General features: G+C 34.1%; 2 protein-coding genes across 6 annotated transcripts in view; both read right to left on the bottom strand.

Moving 5' to 3' along the window:
* LOC127846457 (15-hydroxyprostaglandin dehydrogenase [NAD(+)]-like) overlaps nucleotides 1-24,439 on the bottom strand; it is a 38,205-nt gene extending 13,766 nt beyond the window's left edge. For 2 of the 4 annotated variants that reach the window (XM_052377705.1, XM_052377708.1), the window contains exon 1: nucleotides 24,203-24,439. The gene's annotated coding sequence lies outside the window, so the exon portion shown is untranslated. Of the gene's footprint in view, nucleotides 1-10,137; nucleotides 10,218-24,202 lie in introns of those variants that run through there. The other 2 variants (XM_052377706.1, XM_052377707.1) reach the window with 2 other exon arrangements.
* Nucleotides 2,535-9,587, bottom strand: LOC127846462 (uncharacterized). Of its 2 annotated transcripts, XM_052377716.1 has the most exons (4): nucleotides 8,803-9,587; nucleotides 4,349-4,520; nucleotides 3,597-3,745; nucleotides 2,535-3,410 (listed from the first exon to the last, which is right to left on the bottom strand). In XM_052377716.1, the coding sequence occupies exons 2-4, from the start codon at nucleotides 4,453-4,455 to the stop codon at nucleotides 3,235-3,237; spliced, it is 432 nt and encodes a 143-aa protein (XP_052233676.1). In that variant the 5' UTR covers nucleotides 4,456-4,520; nucleotides 8,803-9,587; the 3' UTR covers nucleotides 2,535-3,234. The 2 variants fall into 2 exon arrangements, with proteins under 2 accessions (XP_052233676.1, XP_052233675.1); XM_052377715.1 differs by lacking the exon at nucleotides 8,803-9,587 and having other exon boundaries at nucleotides 4,349-5,344.
* Nucleotides 24,440-25,294: the final 855 nt, after the last annotated feature.

Here is a 25,294-nt window from a genome sequence, read left to right as displayed (position 1 = left end):
AGGTACATCGTTTTTTGCGGCAATGTTTGAATTCATTCAGAAATTATTTTAGTTGTTTCCTTAACCGCTCGACTGAAGGTAATTGAAGGATATTGTTTTTCACAAGTCCCATCCGGCAGCCATTTGAAAATATTTACCTATAGCTAAATGTATCGATGAATTTCATGAGTTGAATGTATCTCCTTCAGCCAATCAAATAGCGCAGTTTATCACTTACAGTCAATGAAGCGTGCAGTTTAGCTGGCGAAGGTTAGATCGTCTGTACACATGCCTGGGGGCTAATCATACAAATTGACAGCTGTTAATGGCCTAATTAGGGGCATATGACAGGAAATACACAAGTGGATTGGAACTGTAAGGGGCTCATTTTTTTTAATCATATCTAGCCAGCCAGCTGGGGGGGGGGGGGCTTTAGCCCCCTAGCCCCCCACCTAAATACGCCACTGCTTTATTATTATTTGCTGTTGTTCACGTCTGAACGAAAACGTGCAATTTAAATACTCCTGCAAATCTAAACACATTAAATCGTATGTTAATAAGCAAATTGACCAGTCGCCAAATTATCAATCGCTCCGCCCACATAGTCACGTGGTCTAGTGATTAGAAAACTCCGACAAGCAGGTCGCAATTATAGCGCATTACGTGAGTGAAAGACTATACTTGTAACGATGTATCATGCTCTGTTTATTAAAGCCGCACACTAAACTAAACTGCTTTGTGCAACTTTAATACAATCATAAATGCTTTAGAGAGAAATGGCGTAAACAAAATAAATGAGTTAACTATCAAAAACGTTTCTTATACATATTATAGGAAGTTGGTGAAAAATCAGTGGTAAAAATGAGCATTTATTTCATATTGATTTTGAACTTGTATTAAAACCGTCTGGCAGTGTTTCCGGTTGCTATTCATATATTATTTTCAAAATATTTTTATTAAATGCAAATGACACATCCATATCATGATGGGTTTTTGTTTATTAAAAAATGTTTGGATCTTTGTTTTATTGTTTTATTTTTAAAAAGACACCGATATTTTAAATTTAGATATAAATTAAATTTTGATTGTAACCATAATATAATACAGGCCTAATTTCGTGGTTTCATTAACAGATCTAATATGCATTTTATTTCATTACTGTTTAATGGGAACCTGCTACATTTCACTATCGAAAAATGAAATTTTGGTATTACGGTGCTGTTCACGAACATTCGAATTGAATACATTTTGCATATTATGCATTTGTTTATTTATAGCAAGATGGCCCTTATTGTTAATTGCAATTTTCACATTTCTCCCCGTATCAATATATGTTGTATTAGAAATGTTGTTGTTGTTGTTGTATTATAAGCCTTACATTTTACACTTTAAGTCGCTTTAAGCTACCTAAGCCGCGTTGAAATCACCTTTTTGTTGCTTTAACTTCAGTTAAAACAACATTGAAGTTAACAATTTATAATGATTTTCATTGTCTATGATCCGCAGAAAATAAATATATAATTGGAAATCATTTAAGTAATAAAATATTTCATTTTTTGTGTACAGTACCTAACAATGCTTTAATGTTCATTCATTCTGAGATCCACGCAACATACTGTCATTTATTAATCATCGACAATTACGCTGAGATTAATAAGCACGTGTGGCAATTATTATGTTGCCCAAATTGCTTAAAGATCAACGGACCCGATTAAAAAATCCTGAAATACACCAATATTATGCGAGATTATAACGTTTAAATGCATTTCCATATCATAATTCGATTAAAACCATCGTATTCAGCGAGTATACAGCCGATAACTATGCCGATTTTTCGCACTTCGTGATCGAGTCGACATTTTTGTTTCAACCGGAAGTGACGTATGAGTTAACCACTTGCAACGAGTTCATAACAAAGGAAACGGTATCAGCATTTGTCTTTTAAAAGTTCGTCATATAACGTGTTTTTATTTTTCATAGTACACATCCACAGGACATCGCATCTTGACTGTTTAAGTATTTAATTATAATTTAATCAGGCAAATATAATTGACACATTGAAAAGATATCATTATTCCCTGAAACTGATCGACGTACGAATGCCAGTCCAAATTTACTAACCGTTCAAGTTCAACACTTCAACAACGTACTAGTTGAAATAAATAATGTTGATTTGAAATGAATAATTCTTACGTAAATGGTCGTGTCATTTAATACTAAATGAACGAGAATAGATGTTTTATTTATTTTGCTAGTATCCTGACATGGCCATTTTGTTGAAACCCGATGTGTTCCCTGCACACGATTTTTTATTTATGGTAAATTGATCTCATTTATGTCGACATTCACTTCAAAGTTTGAATGATCTCATTTCTGTTGTTTTTTAATAAATATTTTTTAATAATAAGTCTTGATTTTATATAAATATGACGCAATTGAATTTTTCTAAACTCTCCACGAGCGAGGTGACTTAATATTATAAATGAGAAATAGCATGTCAAACTTTTACTCTCGATGTTTTTGCCATGGAGAAAACATTCCAACACAACAATATATATGTAGCATACAAGTTTATTGCAACATCTAAAAATATAAATTACCACAGACACAACAACAGAACAACTTGTAACCTGACGACAAGTTTTAGAAAACTGGACGGAATAAGTAAATGAGCTTTACTAGCACAATGTTGCAATACAACTTGTCATGGAGTCATATTTAGTACCTTTAACAAAATGACTTCTAAAACATCTTTTACAGACCAATACTATCACACAAAAAACACTACATGGTCCCAACATTTAAAAATAAAGGTGTTGACATTAACATTTTTATACTAACAGTATAGCACACAATGGGAAAACTATTATTACAGCATATTTGTCAAAATAATACATTCACATTTTTCAAAAAAATAATTGTAGTTGCTATGTTAATTTGAAACAATACGTGATCAGTGCTTCAGCTAGGTTCTAATTTGTCAAAAGGGCACATTCGTAGACATTGTCATATAAAACTTGGGGCATATCATGTTTTCACGTCGAGTCTGCACAGTCTTATCAGGGACACAGGCTAATATGGGACGAGATATTTTGCGCACGCTTTGTCCCATCTTTCCAGCGCGAGGATTTTTTTAATTAATTACAAACATATATGGCACAGGCTAATCTGGGATGACACCTTACGCACGTACACTAAACCCAGCTGGAGCAATACATGACAAATGGCATGCCAAGTTGTTTCCAATTACTGTAATTAATTAAACCTAGAGCGGTGCAACTGCACTGCTTCATTCTTTAAAATTTTCTTCGCAGATGATGCTAATGGTGGTGGAGAGAACAGAATGGAAGAAGATGCCTGCTTAGCAATCCGGGTGCTCTTGAACTGTTGTTTTAATTGCAGCAATTCAACCATGAGCTCTGTGACATAATCTGAAAAAAGCATCAACAATTTATTTTTTACTACTTGGTTAAACTATGCACATTGAACAAATAAATAAAAATACACATATTATGCATAAAAAACAACAACAGTCAACTTAGTCAGTTTCACTGTTAGGTTTTTGTATATTATATATTAGAATGCCAATTTTCTATTTAGCTTAGAAGGACCATTACCATAATTGCAGGCCTCTTTGACAGGTTTCACGACATGGTGTCCCGCCTTGTACTTTGGATACGAAATCCTGTAGCGCTTTTCGCCGTTCTTCTTCTCTGCATGTTTCCTGTGCGCATTAGAAACGGAATGCAGGGCTGCCAGATGCAATCTGGATTACAAAAAATAGCCTTTAATCACAAATTATATCAACAATTACTATTTCATATAACAACAAGGCTTGTCACCATAGGATGACATATGCCCCCTTTTTCCAAATTTGTCTAAACCTAAACGCAAAGTGTTTTTCCACATTTTTCGAAACCTAAACGCAAAGTGTGACGGAATTTCAGACAGACAGTGCGATCACTATATGCCCACCTTCACGGGCATAAAAAGGAACTAAAATCATTTTCACAACTAATGCATATTCATTATGGACATATGCTCATGGGCACTTGATGGTTTATGGACTGCAAATGACAATGTTTATTAGTCAACTAGGATATTAATTTTACTCGAATTAAAGATCATATTTTTGGTTGTTAGAATTTCGGCAACCAATGCCGAATGTAAAAAAACCCAAACCGCATCATAATCAAATGTTGTTCTCATTAAACTTGCACAAATATTTACCAATCGTGTAGGAAATAAACTAATTTTTGCCTTAAAGTTGTAGTTTTATAAATTATTACCACTGGACTATGAAAGACAAAAACAACATGCCTGCGCTAGCTCTTCTGTAGATATTATATTAATCGATCACAATTCATACCTCTGTTTCATTGCTGCGTATGAAAAGCAGACAAATTTTGGCGCAAATTGGCAGACCACCTTGTGTTGAGCCTCCAGCATCGAGGTCTGTTCAGCTGGTGACAGCATGCGAATGTCAGAGAGAAGACGCTTGCTTCCGATGACCAACAGTAATTCCTTGTGCGCCTTCGAGCCTAAAGACAAGTAATAGTCCAACTTTCATGGCAACACATGTCATTGAACAAAATTTCATAATCATTTCATTTACATTAATCGGATGTTAAATATATAATCCGATAAATGTAAATGAAACAAGGGTTGTTTGTAAAACATGCATGCCCCCCATATGGGCTGTCCGTTGTAGTGGCAGCCATTGTGTGAATACGTTTTTTGTCACTGTGACCTTGACCTTTGACCTAGTGACCTGAAAATCAATAGGGGTCATCTGCGAGTCACGATCAATGTACCTATAAAGTGTCATGATCCTAGGCAAAAGCGTTCTTGAGTTATCATCCGAAAATCATTTAACTATTTCGGGTCACCGTGACCTTGACCTTTGACCTTGTGACCTCAAAATCAATAGGGGTCATCTGCGAGTCATGATCAATCTACCTATGACGTTTCATGATCCTAGGCATATGCGTCCTTGAGTTATCATCCGAAAACCATTTTACTATTTCGGGTCACCATAACCTTGACCTTTGACCTAGTGACCTCAAAATCAATAGGGGTCATCTGCGAGTCGTTATCAATCTACCCATTAAGTTTCATGATCCTAGGCGTATGCGTTCTTGAGTTATCATCCGGAAACCATTTTACTATTTGGGGTCACCGTGACCTTGACCTTTGACCTAGTGACCTCAAAATCAATAGGGGTCAACTGCAAGTCATGATGTGTTCTAAAAACACTGTATTATGTGAATTGAGAATAAGACATCAAACAGGGAATGGACACCATTTTGGTGATTTTCTCAAACAAAACTATTCATTTCATGATCTACATTTATTTTTGCAATATAGTATTAGTATCTTTAATTAAAGCTTTATACCGGTAAGCAATTTTCCATGACTATTTCATTAAAAATGGTTGTTGTTTTTTTTCATTTTAACTGTATTTTAAAACTGTGTCCATGCGCAGCATTATAGCTCATTTCATGAGGATTTGTTTTTTAATTAATAAAAAAATCAAGTTTTGAAGAAATCTATTTAAATGATGCCAGTATTTATGCAAGTATCTGTTTTAAATATAATTTGTCAAACTAAATAAATACAATATATAAAAAAAATATCCCAATTAAAATAATACAGTGTTTAAATTAAAAGAAAGCATAAAGACAAGAGACAAGAATAAAAGTGTAGATTGTTGTTCTTAATTAAAATGTTATTTATATTTTTTGCTGTTGTTCAAAATTAAAATGTTATTTATATTTTTTGCAATTTATTTCCTATTCTATTTATAAATACTGTTCTATCTACTAGTGCAGTATGTTGTATATTCAGTTGTTATGATTACTGCAGTCTGATAATCTGCTTGTTTTATTACTGTCTGTGCCAAATACAATTGATAACAGTAGATCACTGATAACAATACTTGACTTTACAGAAACAAAGAGGACCATCTATTTTATGACACCAGCTTGATATATGGCAGCTGTAGGGTGGTAATACACCACATTCTGCCAACTTGGTGCCTTGTTGGCATGGTGATTTGCAAAAATTCAGCTAGTTTAGTGACCAACTTATTTTGTACAGAAACCACCTAATTGAAGCAACTTTATAAATAAAATATAAAAATGATAACCCGAAAAAAGCCTATTTAATTTTACACATATTATAATGCTGTCATTTATTTTCTACAAGATTTGTAACACAAAATTGTAAAATAAAGTAAACTTTGTATTCATAATAGTAAAACTACATGTTTTTCTTTTTTCCACTTCAGAAATTAATCAAACAACACATCTTTAGTACATTGAATGCTATAATGAAATCTCAAAATGGCTAAAGCCCATAAGGAGCAAAATGAGTTTATTACACTGAAAACTGTTTCCAATGCAATTAATGCATATAACAATATTAATTTGAAAATATAACATTTATTCAGTCTTAAATTATAAGCCAGACATCCCAGGTCTGGTAAGATTTTATTTGGGCTTCTAGAAATTAATAATTTATATAGTCAGGCTATTGGATTTTTCTCCTGTTTCTAATATAGAACAATGATTTTGGCTAAATATATTACCCTGAAGACTGAAATTGAACTGTTATTTAAATTATCATGGCACTACCAGTAGCCTAAATAGCCATCAGCTACTAAGTACTAGAATCAGTTGCTGTTCAATTTATGAAAACACAAAAAAATCAAGATGCATTTTATGATTCACACTACATGAAGAATAAATGGTATATAAGTAATAAAACACCTGTCGGCTACTAATTCAAATTTCTTTTTTATTCTTTTAACAGTTAAATGGCACACTATTTCTAACTTATCATCTCTTTTTTATCCCCACGCTTTTTGAAAAAAAGGTGGGGATATTGTGGTTATCTCCGCCGTCCGTCCGTCTGTCTGTCCGTCCGTCCTGGCCACTATCTCCTCCTACACTAAAAGCACTAGAACCTTGAAACTTACACACATGGTAGCTATGAGCATATGTGCGACCCTGCACTATTTGGAATTTTGATCTGACCCCTGGGTCAAAAGTTATAGTGGTTGGGGTGGGGCCGCGTCAGAAATTATCACTCATTTTTTTAGGTTATTTTACATTTACTTCTTTATTTCTACACCGATTCACTTCAAATTGATACTGGACCTCTCTTATGACAATACGGTCAATCTCAACCATGCATGGCCCCATTCCCAACCCTGGGGCGCCCCGCCCACGTAGGCCACACCCACCAAAAATTTCCATTTACTATAATTTTTTCATTTCTACACGGATTCACTTCAAATTGATACTGAACTTTTGTTATGACATTAGGGTCAATCTCAACTATGCATGGCCCCAATCCCAACCCTGGGGCGCCCGCCCACATAGGCCACACCCACCAAAAAATTCCATTTACTATAATTTTTTCATTTCTACACGGATTCACTTCAAATTGATACTGAACTTCTCTTATGACATTAGGGTCAATCTCAACTATGCATGGCCCCATAACCAACCCTGGGGCCCCGCCCACATAGACCACACCCACCCAAAATTGCCTTTACTATAATTTCTTCATTTCTACACCGATTCACTTCAAATTGATATTGAACTTCTCTTATGACAATACAGTCAATCTCAACTATGCATGGCCCCATTACCAACCCTGGGGCGCCCCGCCCACATAGACCACACCCACCCAAAATTGCCTTTTACTATAATTTCTTCATTTCTACACCGATTCACTTCAAATTGATACTGAACCTCTCTTATGACAATACGGTCAATCTCAACTATGCATGGCCCCATTACCAACCCTGGGGCCCCGCCCACATAGACCACACCCGCCCAAAATTGCCTTTTACTATAATTTCTTCATTTCTACACCGATTCACTTCAAATTGATACTGAACTTCTCTTATGACAATACGGTCAATCTCAACTATGCATGGCACAATTACCAACCCTGGGGCGCCCTGCCCACATATGTCACACCCACCCAAAATTGCCTTTTACTATAACTTCTTCATTTCTACACCAATTCACTTCTAATTGATGATGAACTTCTCTTATGACAATACGGTCAATCTCAGCTATGCATGGCCCCATTACCAACCCTGGGGCACACCTAGGTCAAACATTCGGTGTGGGGATACGCGTCGGCCTCTGCCGCGCCATTTCTAGTCTAAACCAGCATTAATACATTATTGGAAGTCTGAATGTATTTACTAAAAAGTCCTTGCGTTTTCACATTTTAAACAATAAAAAGATAAGCAACACATTATTAATTGAATTTTTGGTAAATAGGTAGAAAATATGGCTTGTCAGCAACTGCTTTACATTAGAACTTGAGCTAAATTAACCGTGGTGGAAAACAGTAAGAGGTCACGGTGGTGTAGTGGATGCGGTGTCCGTCTAGCGATCGGGAGTTCCTGGGTTCGCTCCCTACTCAGGGAGCTTTCTCATTATCTCCTCCATAGACACCAAGTACTGGTTCTTCCCAGGAAATGGACTCAACAGTGTCCACTGCTTAAAATGCTAATTGTGTCGACTAGCAGTATATTTAGATAGATACACATTTGTATTAAGATCGAAATGTGTCGATTTCAAACTGATGCCTGTCAAAACACTTACAATAAATAATTAGATCTTGCCGTACTGCCAAAGTCAGTTTGGTTACTAGCTGCCAACTATTCTAACTACATACAATGATTTTTAATTCAAAAGTATTTTTTACATTGTCAGTGTTTGAGCTTTTTGAAATAACATAGAACTTGTGGTATTAAGATGCATATCTGATCATTGACCTTATTAATTAAGTTCTTACCGTTTTGCGATTTCTCTAGGCAAAAGCACCATAGTTGTCACGTTTCCGTTTGGGGGCTCCTAACTCGTCTGGCCTTAGGGCTTTCGGCTGTAATGCCTTGAAGTTGTCCGTGTCAGGGAACAAAGTTGGCACTGCATCAGGATGCAGCGACAGTCTCATCCCAAAGCCCGCACTCGCCATCACACTCGGGGGGGGGGGGTGGACAAAGCACTTATCCTCAAAATGTTTTATGCAGAGTTTTGCATATTTGCTTGGCGTAAAGTCCACCACCTTTCCGTCGATAATCCTTCGTGAATTCACGGCTAGAATCCATTTCCGCTTAATACTTTCGTCCTTTGAGAAGCCGAAGAATCCTTTCTTCTCCGTTTGCTTTTCAGAACGAGCATTGCAGCCAAACGCTGCACAATGAACCATCTTATAAATCAGTGAATCCTCAATGTCATGTAGAAGTTCGACTCGTAATCAACACAAAAGAGATTATAAATTAAGTATATGCAAGTGAATGATCAACACAGTCTTGTAATCCTTGAAGTTTTGAGGGAAATTTGCATGCTTCAGTGCATACTGTACATAACATGGGAATATTCGTCATGCGCAGTGGTGCACACATACGTCATCGGGGTAAAATAGCGGCGGAAATTGCCGAACGCGTTACGGAAATTCCCGATCATCAAAATCATCGTTTTTTTAGCTCTAACTTTTTTTTTTAATTTTATTTTTTTACTTTGTTGTTATAATATGGTATTACTTTATAAAATATGAACAGTTAAGCAGATTTCTTCTGTTGACCTTTAATAATATTGTGCATCAAACGGTATAACACGTTTTTATAGAACACACAACTGGTGTGGTTACACTATTTATTGTGTTTGTTTTCTCATTACTCGTTCAGATGTTCAAGAAATAAAGATAAAATAATAACCTTTTATAAAGTATGCATAGCACCTACAATTTTGAATAATGATCGAACAGTAATGATCATGCATTTGATATAAAATCTGTGTAAACTCTTAAAAATTACGTCCATTCCATATGTACGATACGCTTTGTTTGTCGGACAAAATGGCGGCCAGATAAGCGTTGCTGAGGGGTGTGTAAAAAAACGATATTTGATTGGCTGATCGAAGAATGTGGGTGGAGCGATCGATACTTTGGCGACTGGTCAATTGTACATGTATACACAAAATCTGTATTACCTTTTAAAACATCCGATTATAAATAAAAGGTAATTAAAAATATATTAAAACAATTAAAAGTTGAAGTAGAAAATCTAGCACGTTATTTTAACAACTCTCAAAAAATTATTCTATATTAAAATACGGAAAATGTACACACTCACTGAAACAATATCCCGATACCACCTGTATTTAAAACGCTTATCTGTAAAACTGACGGTGTTATGAGATTGAAATCGGATGGTATTTTATTTGCACAAGTTTATGACATTATCTATATCGTACACATTTAAACGCTTCGTTTAAATCCAATAATTTGAAAAACCAGCTTATTAACCACACAGTCAATTCCTTGCTATATCCCTGTCAAACAACTATTTGCGCCCAATGGCATTATTAAAATCTAAGTTTGACTCAGCAAAACGGTATCAAAAACGTGTATTTAATTTAGTATCGACTTAAACACAATTTTAAATTCCTAATAAGGATGGGGGTCTTTTAGAGTTTTTACAGTATTAAGCTATTTATATTGTTGCTCAAAAGGGTATTCCGGATTGTATCAAGAAACAAGGACACTTCCGAAGTATTGCTGTGACCTTGACGTACAGAGATGGGGAGAACAAACAAGTTTGTTTTTATTGAAACACACAAACATATCAATACATATCCTCAATTAATTCAGGAATGCTCTTTACATGAATGGTATTCTAATAGTTATTCTTAGCACGATTACATTATACAAACGGCAATAACTTCATACTTATAAAAAAATGTTATGGTTTGCATGCTCCGCACTTCGTCTTAAAGTTTTCTATCAAAGAGGAAGTTTCATTCAAATCCCCTTAAATCACTTCAATAGTTATGAACTAAGGCTAGGTAGTTTAATGTCTTTTTTAGATTGACCATTTTTGTTTGTATACTATTCAGTTTAAAACATACCCTCTAATCGCTTAATAGATTTCCGATAGATTACGACCTGGCTGCACTAACACAAAGTTTTAGTATTCGAATCACGCGTTACGTTTTGGTGTTCGGGTTTTCATGGTCTGTTTGGAGTAGTACCTGCGGTTGAGATCGTTTTATACAGGCGTATAGTTTGTTATCCTGTCTGGGATAAGTTTCTTAGGTTCGACACGCTCTAAAACAGGTTTACCAACCAATGCGTTGAATTGACTGTTCCAAAGCGGCGATTCTAGTTTTTATCATTTTATGCATATAGTTAGTGTTCTGTTGCGAAAGTAGTAATCAATGATTTCCCTCACTATAATGCGTCTGGAGTTTCATTGTTAGTCGTTGGCACATGAAAAATTAGCAAAGAACTCTGTATGCAATTGATTTAAATTGCAATAACAAAAGTTTTCAAAATTCCGATGCAAATAAAATATTACGGTTCTCGTAAGTTCTGTCGTCTTTCATAACACCAATAGAATTCCCAAAAGCAAATGTAGCAACATCGCTTTACCGGTGAGTCTGTTTATTCCAATTGCAGATCTAACACACCTTTGGTGCTGCTCTCTCAGCACACGTATATAAGTGTTTAAAGTGTTTCGTCATATCGTAGCAAACTACCGTTTATGATATGTGAATTAGGTACACAAAGAGGTTTTGAAACCATTTTTCGTCATCGGATAATTTTCAAGGTAGTGCCTGCGATATAAGTACTATTGGAAACAACTGCAGTAATTATGGCAGCGGTCTGAATGCCGTTGGCAAGACCCTGTTGTGTAAACAAAGTGCATTGTTTCCATAATAAAAGGTAGGTTATCATTCATGGTGTTTAGCTAGCATTATTCAATACAAATGTCGACAATTATTTGCCCGAATTTATTCAGTTAACCGATATTCTTCTTTTTTTGCCATTTACATTTTAACTAATTCAATTATTTACCTAAGCGGGCCATATTACAATATTATATACAAAAAGTACATTATTCCTGTTGCCTTTCATGAACATTTCCTAATGAGCAATACCTCGATTTATACGAAAAATAGTAACGAAGATACAAAAACGTGCAAGCAACAAAATAAATCTAATTACATGTATTACATCTAGAAATAATAATACTGATTCATAATACTATAGTTATATTTTTTATTTAACTAAGGAATAACATATACACATATGCGTTTGATGCCATTGCTTATGGTCACGGTATTAATGTTGTACAAACTTTGTTGATTTAAAACAATTATTTTCATGATGAAAGTCCCTTTTTGCTAATTTAAACTTAACCGTACACAAATAATCGAAAAACATCCACTTGTCGGAAAGTGATAACCCGCATCTAACAAGCAAGTTCTTAGTATCCTGTATTGTTATATATTTAAACCTGCTCTGAATCTATTGCTATGAGCTTTATGTAATTTACGGTACAGCACTATATTTCGGTAGTGTTCTCAGATAACAAGCCTCACAACGAGAGTTAAGACCTAGACCCCGTGGAATCGTGTACAGGGGCCATTCGCAACACGCATGTGTATCTCTAATGGTGCTATAAACATTCTCTCTAAGTTATCTAAGACTCTGCGATAACCTCGTATCTGGAAACGTCATTTCCTGAACAGAAAAAAAGAGGTGCTTTAAACATCCTGTTTATTATCGGTACGAGCAATGACAGGTTTCTTTTTAACTTAATTGATTTTAATATCTAACTTTCTATCCGATGCGATATTCTTGTGAAACGTTTACTTATTCTCTCAATACGCATGCAAGCTGTAGTTTGTCTGCGCTGAATGCGGTAAATACGGTAAGTCGCTCGAATTGGACAAGGACCATTAGCATGCAGGAAAAGGCGAAAACATTTGCTAACTCTTTTCTTTACAAAATTCACACTCATCATACTCCAACTTATTATCTCACATGCTTCAATTGAGAGTAAGCAGTATTTCAAATTTTAACTTTGTTAACCAATGCGATTCTAATCTTCATCCGAGAATAAGCACAATATCTTAAGACTGTGAAATTCACTGGAGTAAAGCATTCTCGAACAGCCTTCATAATCGAATTTTGAATCTGCAAATACTCCACACATTTAAGGGTGTCCAATGTACTAAAATGAAGGCAGTAAACATTCCAATATTGTTAATGCGATACAAAAAAAAAAATGCAGTTTGCTTTTAACTACGATATTTTCAGTTCTAACTTCATAAACGACCCTTTATCTTACTGCAGAAAACTGTTCGAAATAATTACATTTTTAAGTGCAAATAATAAAAACATTAACTATTAACACATTAAACCATAACTCGAATATGCGATCCCAATAAGACTTCGGAATATAATGAAACAGCTTCCGAACGGTGCAGATATTCAAGACAGTATCAAAACTTGTTTAATCCATGTATGCGATTTTCATGCCATTTGTTGTCTGCATGAAATTACTAACATCAACGAAAAAAATTAACAATCTGTTTTGTATAGCTACAAGGTAGTTACCATGCTAACTGCTTTGTTACATCATTTACAGGATTCGCTGTGACATATACCACGATACTATGTTTTGCAAAATAGACTACAACATGGGAGTATCCATAAAAATGACCATACATAGTATGTAATGACGATATTGGGACATTACTGTAATAATATATTTAATGTTGAATTAAGTTTCTGGTACATTTTTATCCATTATATATATTACAATGTTTTATGCTCAAAGGTGACCAGACCAGTTTAGGAGGTTGACTATGAAGATGTTCAATGGAATCCTCAGACCAGTTTAGGAGGTTGACTATGAAGATGTTCAATGGAATCCTCAGACCAGTTTAGGAGGTTGACTATGAAGATGTTCAATGGAATCCTCAGACCAGTTTAGGAGGTTGACTATGAAGATGTTCAATGGAATCCTCAGAATATTTAAATAGCCAAATTATTACGAAAAAAAAACATACGGCTGAAGAGCGGGACGTTCAATTAGAAACATAATCCTAAATGGGAAAATGTATGCCACGCCAATGTTATGATAATCAAAATTTTGATAACAAAAACATTTGAAACATCATTTAACATTCAATTGACAATGGTGTGAATGTTAATCGCAAGATACATTCTTTACTTTTTCGCACAGACGGTCCTTTAATGTTGAATATGTTTTTAAAGTCAGTAAACATCCAATTTCTTCTTTTATTCTGAAAGATTATTAGCAAACAACGCAACTTCATGTTGTCACCTTTTACACATACGTCTTAATTAGTTAATAGTTATTAATTTCTATTTGATTGTTTGGTATGTGTTTTTAATTGTTATGAGCAAATTTAAAATACTGACAACTATCATTTGATTATGTTCCGGAATGTCAAATCATGAGATTGTGCAATAGAAAAGACATTAAATATATATGATTAATTGGGTACAAACACATTACTAGTGCATTCAACCGAGTTCTTATTGTGTGCATTCATTCTGAATGCATTAAAGACGGCAATACAAAATTCAAATAGATTTCTTATTTACGGAGCTCCACGTGGTAATATAGTTCAATCTCATGCGATTAAATCAGAATAACTGTAATACTACAGCTTTGACCGTCGTTGAAGTCAGGATACTATTCAGTAGGCCATAATTGGATTGTAGACATACATTCACTAACGTGTGCTGATTGTTGTTATTCTGCGCTTGGTGTAAATATCGTAATTTTCAAGCAATGGGACGCATCTATCATAAATAAGAATGTTATAATTGGATGACTGTCAGTAATGCAATCCCCCAACTCCGTTTATCAGTATATCTTGATGGTTTTTGAACAGATGCGTAAATCAAGTTTTAAACTTTTGAAACATAAATGAACTAATGACATGCGTGAAGTAAGAAAAAACACTTTCAAAACATCAACGTTTAATATTACGTGCATCCAATCTGACATACCTGGAGATTTAACATGTGATATGAAATATGAAATTCATGAATTATGATGTGATACAATAAATCACACCGCAGCTTGTATTGTTCGCTGTGTCACTTGGTAGCTGTTTTACATAAATTTCGTTCAAGTCTCACATTTTTATTTTATTTCTACCTCAGTTCATGCAGTATATTTAAACAAGAGTTGATATTTCAATAAAATGCAATTTTGTACTATTTTCATATTTAAAGTTCGCATATATAATAATTTCAAAATTCACAAATGTATATTTGTCACATGCGATAAGTAACAAGTAAATGAAATGCAAGTAATAAACGCAGTTAAGTTCAAGCAGGCTGTTTTTATTGGTTAATATTGTACCATTTTAATTTTGCCAAGCAGTAAAATATTATGATATTTAAAAATAAAAGATAGATCGAGATGCTAAGTAGCATGAATTGACTTTGCATGCAATGAGTATATGAACTACACAATATTTTGTTAACCTGAAGCTTCTACTGTTTTACAAATGTTCCATTTGGTACGAGGTATGAAAAAGATAAACACCAGGTAGGACTCATAAACTTATTTAATAGGTTTCATTGATGCCATGTGGTTGGTAGTAAAATATTTCCAATGCTAGAAAACCTTTTTGCATATACTTTTTAAAACGATCGGTTGCGATTTGCAATGAAAAAAAGATAAACACCTCATTCACTAAATTCTTTAAATGCATTAGATTTTGATAAAAAAAAACAACACTAAGTTGTATAAATTTCCATGTAAAAGAAATACATATTTAAGACTTATTCATATTGGTGATAAAACAGTATAAAATCCGCATGTTCTTAATATAAACAAGGAAATGGTAAGCAGAGTGTTTTAATAATATTTAGAGATTTTGGTTTATAATGTATTTGAGTTCTTTCAATAGATATGTGGGCAATTAATTTGAATATCGTGCTATACAACGCAATATAACGTTTTAATTGTCCGTTATATTTCTCTATAAATAACACAAATAATTTCAACATACTTGGATGGCGACAATTTATATGTGTCAAATTAAATGAGCATGGGTACTACTTCAGTCAGAATTCATTTATAACATACTTCGATATTATGCAATGAATTAATAGCATTTAAATTATTTCCGCTATAATCAGTATATACTATCAAATTTTACATTTGTGGTCATACTTTAGTACTGTTATGTGCTAAGTTTAATGTATAAGTTTAATGCATAACATCAAATAGATATTACAACATTAAATGCGAGTGTTCATTTCTGAGAAAAACACCAAATGGCATAATTATTTTCGGAAAACCGTATAAGCTGTTAACATCGCTTTTAACAACCAACAAACTATGCGTCAATTCTGATAATATCTATAAAATGTCCATGAGTGATTTCCCTAGATTGTATAAACGTTTATTTTAGTATATATATGATACTTTATTATTTTTTTAAACTGATATCAAGTTGATAAGAAATAATACATCATTTACATTCAACATACATGATCAACGCACGCATTTGAAAACGATTTATAAATATATACTTATAACTATCCCGCGTTCATATTGAAATAAAACGAGGTTAAAAGCGAACTACGAAGAGTTTACTTCAATTGAAGTAAAATGATAAAAGCATTGAATACAGGACAAACAGAAGACGATGGTATTAAAAAACGACAAAAAGATGTTTCAGTTTAATATGTTTAATGTTTTGACCGATGCTTTTCTAGAAATTTTGAAACAAAAAATTCAAAGAGCTTCAACTTAGGAAATGTTCAATACAACCACCAGCATATTTTAAAAACTTCTACACATCATCAATTAACAATGTAAGGGCAGCTTATACGTTTAATATAAATTTGACGTGTTACTCGTTTACGCGAATTATATTAAAACTTCATCAACCGCGACAACGAGCACATTTTTATATTATATATTTCCAGTGGCGGACATATTTGTTGTTTTGAAATCGACTGTTGGCTTTTTTATTATTTTCATAAATGATGTGACGTTTTTACAATATGTGTTGGGTGTAAAAAGATTGAGTGTGTTACCTAGAATGATTTTATTGATCAAAATTTGATGAAAACAGTGGATATAAGGATAGAAGCAAGCAATTAATGTAGTGGGTAAACCTGTTTTTGTTATGAACTATCTATAGCGGCAAACTATATATAGATGTAACAGCGGACCTAGTTTCTAGAAATAAACAATAAGCATAGCGCGCAGCATATACAGCTGTTTCTCACATCATTTTCCAAATCTATAGTGTTCGAAATAGAAAAAGCGCCGCCTATAATGAGCTTCATTTCCTCAACCCCCAATATTGCTGCAAAAACCAAGAGGATTATTTCGTTGTTGTCAACTACAGACGACCAGGTTTAGCATAAGAAAAATGAGTTGCGAGACCAAGCGTTTCAGATTGTGATTTTAACTACACATTTGAAAGTATGTCCGACGTTGAACATCCTGGTAATGCTGTTCTTGATGACACCACCATGAAGGCCATCAAACTAACCGCCCAAGAGGCCATCAATAACATTCTCTCAATCCAAATTAAAAGCATGATTGAAACAATAATTACTGGGGTAGTGGATGGGCTTTCCAAACGTATAGAATGCCTTGAACTTGAAAATAAATCTCTTAAAAGTGAAAATCGCATTCTAACAGAGCGCCTGGTAAAGGTAGAAATTACGTTGGATGCGAGCGAACAGTATAGTCGACGCAACAGCTTGCGTATCTTTGGTATTCCGGAAACTGAAAACCCGAACGAAGGAACTGATAGTGTCGTTATGAACCTATGTAACTCTATGGGAGCTGACGTTTCAATAGACGAATCGATCGCTCCCATAGAACCGGAAAACCGGGAGGGCGACGACCTCGACCAATCATTGTGAAATTTGTCAGTTTCCAAGCAAGGCAGAAACTGTATTCCCAACGACGAAATCTTAAGTCAAACAGCGAAAACTCTCGGGTTTTTATCAATTAGGACCTAACCAAGCATCGTGCACATTTGTTGTTCATCGCGTGTGGGCTTGCAAAGGCAAAGAAAATTGAAAGCGCCTGGTCTGCAGATGGCACAGTTCTCATTCGGGTGTTGGAAAACGGTCATGCTAAGATCAAACGAATCACTTGTAAAATTGAGTTAGAAAATTATAAATAAATGTTACTGAACTTTTGTGTGCAGTGTATGTCCAACATACAATGTTTTAATTGAACAGCATTAACTTCACGGGATTAACGTTACTGTTGCGCTATTCAACACGTATTTCCTTATCTTAGCTCCGAGTTAATCTGTAAATACCGTTATCTAGCCCTACATCATGAAAATACTTGTTTTACTGCATCGTCGGATCACCACGACTAATTGATTCCATTATTCTCCAGCATTAGCCGTGGGACAATATAAGCAATACACGCCGTTTTGACCTTAACTGGAACCTTTCAGTAGACCAACAAAATCGCAGTTTACAAAAAGAATTTCGCTTTGGAGGTGTCAATGCTTCGCCTGGATAATTGCGATTTGATACACCAAGCTTTTCGATCCGAGTGCTTAAAAAGACATCGCGCCCATGTAAGAGACTAGATATACTTTTACTCTGAAAGTCGTTTAAATTCTCAATTTTAAAGTATACGTATGAACGACGAAATTACATTTCTACGGACGACGCAATTTTGACAACAAACCTGAAGTCTCTATAGTACGAGTTGTATCATTGGTCAAAAATATCCTCATGAGACCGTGAGGGATCCAATGAAATCACTGGATTTGACACACTCTAAAACGGCGAAAAGAGCTCGTAATGTCCCACGGTAGATAAATGGAGAGTAATGGAATGGGTCGAACGTGGGTATCCGACGATGGTTTTACTGCTGCTATCTGTAATTTTTTTTAACATATCTCACAATACGAAAACAAACTATATTGCCAGTAAACTATTTTAATAAGAAGCTTTATTGGTACGCCAAATATTATATACAGTGTTATCATGTGAAACACTTTATACAGTACATTTCAATACTATATCAATTATAGGTTCGTATTCTATATAATTGTGTCTTTTTGCATATAGTATAATCTTTTAAATTTTTGTAAGATAGTTTTTAATAACGCACGAAAATTAAAAACTATAACGCTGGGTAAAATACTATTTGCGGCATAATGATTCAGAAATCGACTAATTAGTGGGTGTGTCCTTAATGATCATAACCTAATGTTTATTGATCAACTACTTGTAATTTACGTCAATACATTTGTAAACTACACTTCGGGACTCTAACCTTTCGTTTTCTTCTGTATTTAGGGTCTCTGTATACAGTGTAGTGTATAAGTTCTAACTAAGAACTAACAACACAATGTTTGTTGAATATTAAATAGTTATTATCGGGTACGGGATCGTATAAATCTATTGTCTAATAGACTTGTGCAATGATGCACATAAACTTATGTGAATTTCTATTGTATGTGTGTGCGTGCGTGTTTGCGTGCGTGTTTGCGTGCGTGCGTGTATGCGTGCCTGTACGTGTGAGTACGTATAATATAACAATATGATAGAAATTTAATAACAGATAATATTAATAATGTGATAGGAATTTATAAGTAAATTTAGTTATCATAATTGTTTTTCAGAAATTATCAAGAGATGTTTATGCAATTTCAGAAATTAAATAGATACATAAATATGATACATCTTTTATCAAAATAATAAGAGTTCTATAAAGAAAATATTTGAATGCTAGAAACAATAATAACATAAATAAAGTTTGGAAATTTAAGATCTCTTGCAAGTAAAAACATAAATCTGTTACTCAGCTGCAAAGAGAAGTCTAATCTTATTAAGTTATTTCTTACATCCATTGAACTATGCCGATGAAAGACTATTACCATCATGCCTTACTATCACTAGACATACAAAGTACTGCAGCGGTAAAACTGGTCTTATTGAATTATCTCTCACATCCATTGAACTATGTAGTCAAATCAGATGTCTGAAAGGATTAGTCGATAAATGGGTAAACACATGGAACTCCGTTCCCGGGGGTGTCATTGATCCAGTACATTTAGCAACTCAACCAATCAACAATAAGCACGTGCAGAAACGGACACTAATGACCAATCAAAGTTATAATTGAGTTTTATGCAAATTAATACATACGACACAAAGACACAATTTTGTTTTACGGATCATTTCGGCTTTGAGGACCGGGTGAGTCACGTAAGAATATCGAAAGAAAATATATTTTTATAAACAACAGGTAGTAAGATGAGTTGCATATAATTGGTCAGTAACCACATTTTAACTAACTCTTTTGACCTGTTAATTTTTTTCAGCTCAATTCAACAGTGCAAAATGCCCATAATATCACTTTAAAGAGTCAATGTATCAGTTAAGCTACACATTGTGTGATCTTTTCAATACTTGTCTTAATACTCAAAAAATGCATTCTTGTTGGAAAGTTGCTAATGCATGTCCTATTTTCAAAAAGGGTGATCCATCCGTAGCGTCTAACTATCGACCTATATCATTGTTAAATACTATTGAGAACGTCTTTGAGAGAATATTACATAAACACATTTTTAATTTTCTTCATTCAAATTCATTTTTTGCGCCAACTCAGTCTGGCTTCCTGCCTGGCGATTCGACAGTGAATCAGCTTACATATCTTTACAGCACATTTTGCCGAGCTCTTGACAATGGCCTTGAGGTCAGAGTTGTATTTTTTTTATATAAGTAAAGCTTCTGATAAAGTATGGCACAAAGGACTATTATACAAACTACAACACGCATGCATTCAAGGGAATATTTTATCTTTTTTTGCGCAATTATCTTTCTGATCGTAAGCAAACAGTAGTTTTTACAGGGCGCGCATTCAAGTCCGATTGAAATTTTCGCCGGAGTCCCCCAAGGCGCTATTCTAGGACCACTTATGTTTCTAGTGTACATAAATGACATAATCGTTGACATTCAAGCAAACCTTCATTTGTTTGCTGATGATACTAGTCGTTTCATGGTTGTTAACGCGCCTAACGAGACTGAAGCCGTATGGCAATCAGACATAGATAAAATCTTAAGCTGGGCTGACACATGGCTTGCATCCTTTTGCCCATCAAAATCCGAATCAATGCTTATATCTCGTACAAATTAATAAACCATCTCATCCATTGCTAACCATGCAGAACACGACTATACCTATTGTCAATGTTCATAAACACTGAGGTGTATTTATGTCTAATGACTGTACTTGGCATGCGCATATATCTTTTATAAAAGAAAATGCATGGAAAAGAGTTCATATAACGCGTCGATTAAAAACAATTCTTGACCGAAAAACTCTTGGGAAAATAGATGTTTCGTTTGTAAGACCAATTCTTGAGTATTTAGATGTTGTTTTTGATAATGTACACAATATGAAAAAGATTAACTAGAAAAAAATCGAAACCGAAGCCGCGCGAATAACATCTGGATGCACGCGCCTAGTCTCATTAGAAGATCTTTACAATGAGCTTGGATGTGAATCTATTAGTCAACGAAGACGCAAACATAAATTAATACTAATGTATAAATGAACTCTAGTAATGTACCTATTTACTAACAATCCCTCTTGTCCGCAACAGTTGGGTCGGGCAGCAATTACTCTCTCAGAAACGCTTCAAATCTTCAAACAATTCAGACCCGAACATCACTGTACTCAAATTCGTTTCTACCGTCTACTTTATCTGAATGGAATAATATTCCCGATGATGTCAAAAACGCCAAGTCGATCTTTTCATTCAAAAGGCGTATTAACATTGATCGACCAACTCCAAATCTTTTATTCTCATACGGCGCGAGACGCTCTCAAATGTTGCACACGCGCTTAAAAACAAATTGTAGCACCCTAAATGAACATCTCTTCAGACGCAACATCATCACATCACCTCTGTGTCTCTGTTGACTCCATGAAACGACATCTCATTACTTTCTCGAATGTACTCAGTATGCACATATTCGCGGCGAACTAATATACAAGATATCTATTTATTCCGCCCCATGCATCGAAACTATTTTATATGGAGACGACACTCATGAGTATTTAACAAATACCAAAATAGCTGATGCAGTTCATAAATTCATAATCGATAGTAAGCGATTTGATACGTAAACTACAGTTTCCTTAAAAACCTCTTCCTATTTTTCCCAAACCTCACACACTTTAACTCCTACACCTTCCAACTCTCATCTTTTTACCTTTATAAAGAGACACTCGATCATCGGAGTTGCTCTTTTTGCCGATTTCTTTTCTAGATTTATTATTTTGCAATCCAATTATGTTCGTCCTTAATCATGCAACTGTATATATTTCAAGGCGAGGGAGAAGAACCATATAAGACTTTGTCTTTCGTTCTCAACCCATTCAAACATGTTATTATTTATAAATATTGTATGAAATTGTTTGCATAAAAATGCTTGTTTGAAATAAATATGTTTAAACTAACGGGCACATTTATTTTATTTGCACATGATTTTTAATGTGTTTAATGGGGTTTCAGTAATGCATAATTCTCGGAGGTGTTTTCACACAGACTTGGTGGAAATAATATGTTATGCATTGCAATCTAAGTAACTTTATAATAAGGAGAGCAACTATCAACACTCGTTTCTAAAACGTGTATAAGGAACAATTTGAAGATATCTTGCTAGATTGTTGCAAGAAATAATCCATTATCATAGCGTAAATGTCTTCCAAATAAAAGGTTTGTGTGACTTTTATTGATTTCAAACTGTTGATATTTAAATTTTTGATGAAGCGGAAGCGATATATACCACGAATTGATACCACTACTCAAACATTATTGAACGTTGCAAAAGAAATAGTTTAAGAATTTATTTTAACTGCGAATAATATAAAGTAATTGAACAGGTTTATGCACAATTGCATACCGCCAATTCAGTATTCGAAACTCGCCAAACCACTAAGCGAAAAGTACTCGCCTGTTTATTTACGTATTGACGTGACATTAAATGAATATATGTGAATATCTTGACAGGAAAGGTACCGGGTTAACAAACAAACGTTATACTCTAGACCTTTCCCCGCCACGATGGCATTAATTGTCAAGAATAATTTAAAGTTACTGTTAGATGATAATAAGCCGGCAATCCCGTTAAATGAACGATACATGTAGTTGGATAGAACCAAAAAAGAAACTAGAAAGAAAGCAAATTACACTTTCTCATATATGACACGTTATAACGGCTACATTTGCAAATGAAATGAGATGAACTTAATCTGAACCAAAATAAATCACGAACACATTTGAGTTGTCATATCATACAATTAGCACACATTAAGAGCGCTAATAACCACTTTGTCAGTATTTATTCACAATATTAACCAATATGTTTCCCAAGACTCGCTGTAGTTTTCCAATTTTGAATAAAATAAATGAACACAGTTGTCGGAAATGGTAATTATGTAATTGCATAACTTGTGGAACAATTAACAACACTTATTTTAACTTGTTTCCTAAGAATCCGACGAGCATTTTGATGTCCCATGCATTATCTGATATTGTGCATTGTGATATATAAAATGATATAAGTGAGAGTAGAATTAAAAAACTGTAATTATTTAAATTTCTCTTTGCACACGAATATATATTAAAGACTAAAATTGCGAGAGAAAAAATCCCCAATTATTTATTTAAAAGACCCCTTATGTTGTTTAATAAGTTATGTTAACATGATTTAAGTATTTGGAATTAGTTTTCTTATTTTAAACCATCTTATCCACGGATAATATTAAAGTAAGTGTTAGCGATTGAGAAACTATGGAAAAACACGTTTCGTACTTATGGCAGATGTTTGTATGTTGTTGGCACGACACTGTTTCGACACAGAGATAAGATGTAAAGATGTGGTAAAGATATTGTATATATATACAGAATTATGTTTTTCCATAATTATCGGTAGGTAATCAGTAATCCATCTAACGTAATTGATAGTAATTTCTAAAAGTCACTAATTATTGCACAGAAACTATTCAGTAAACATTATTAAATTGTATGCTATTAACTTGTACACTGATTTAATGATATTCTGGAGCGCACCATGCAACTTCAAGATTTACTGGGGTGAACTATGCAATATAATATACAAGCCCATTACTTGCTTGCATTTCATAAAAAATGATGAAAAATGAATTGATGTTTGAGAATAAGATTGACGCGTACACGTGCATTCAACAATATAAAACATGTAAATAGTATGTATATAAATGATCATGAAAATTCATTTTTATAATTTTAAATTACTTAGAAACAACAGATATACATATGCTATATTTGGCGATTCTCATTCCCGATTATATAAATGCAGTACAAACCTTGGTTGATTTAAAACATTATTTTCATGATTAAAATCCGTTTTTGTTCATTTTAAATTAAGCAGTACACAAATAATCCAAAGTAAAACATCGCTTGTCGGTTAATAAACATTAGATAACCAGCATCTAATAAACAAGTTCTTAGTATCCTGTAGTGATATATTTGCAGTGATATATTTGTAGACTTGCTCTTATTTTTTCGCCATGAGGTTTATCTACAAAACAGCACTAAACATCGGTAGGGTTCTCAGAAAACAAGTCTTACAACTAGAGATAAGCCCTAAGCACCATTGGAATTGTATACAAAGGCCATCACACATGCGTATCTATAAGGGTTTTATAAACATTCTCTCTAAATTATCTGATACTCTGCGATAACCTCGTATCTGGAAACTTCATTCCCATGAATTTGTCACATACACTGGTATACGGGTTTACAGAACGCACATTTCAGAATATTTCACCAATCAGATATTTTGAGATGTTTAAAATGTATGTCTCTAAACCTGTTTACCCTCAAATCGTGAAAGACATCAATTGTTAATTTCACTAATATACCTAATGCATAATTGAATCCATACATTTATTATGCACAGCAAAATGTACTACTAACGAATTACTCACTTAACGTTACTAAATCTTGAGACGAAACGATGTTTTATATAATGTGTAAAAAAAAAATCACTGTATACATGCACATTATACAGTAAAGACATTCATTTAACCCATTTATGCCCAGTGGACTCTCCCATCCTTCTTAGTTGGATCAATTTATTTCCAAAATTAGGGATGTCTAGTATATTTATTTCTATATTTAGAATATTTCTTACAAAAATTTCTTAAGCAAACAGTGCAGACCCAGATGAGACGCCGCATTATGCGGCGTCTCATCTGGGTCTACGCTGTTTGCAATGTCCTTTTTTCAGGACGCAAGGCATGAATGGGTTAAATAAAAAAAGAGATGTACTGAACCCCAGATACAAACATCAACTTCCCATTTAACGTGATTTTAATTTGATAGCACGCATCATCTGATGTCCGCATGTAATAATTATTTAATAAACTTTAATGGCATTTACGAATTGTGATGCG

This window comes from Dreissena polymorpha, chromosome 9 (genome assembly GCF_020536995.1).
Source record: "Dreissena polymorpha isolate Duluth1 chromosome 9, UMN_Dpol_1.0, whole genome shotgun sequence".
Classification (NCBI taxonomy): Eukaryota; Metazoa; Mollusca; class Bivalvia; order Myida; family Dreissenidae; genus Dreissena; species Dreissena polymorpha.
This window is presented reverse-complemented; position numbering and strand designations above follow the sequence as displayed.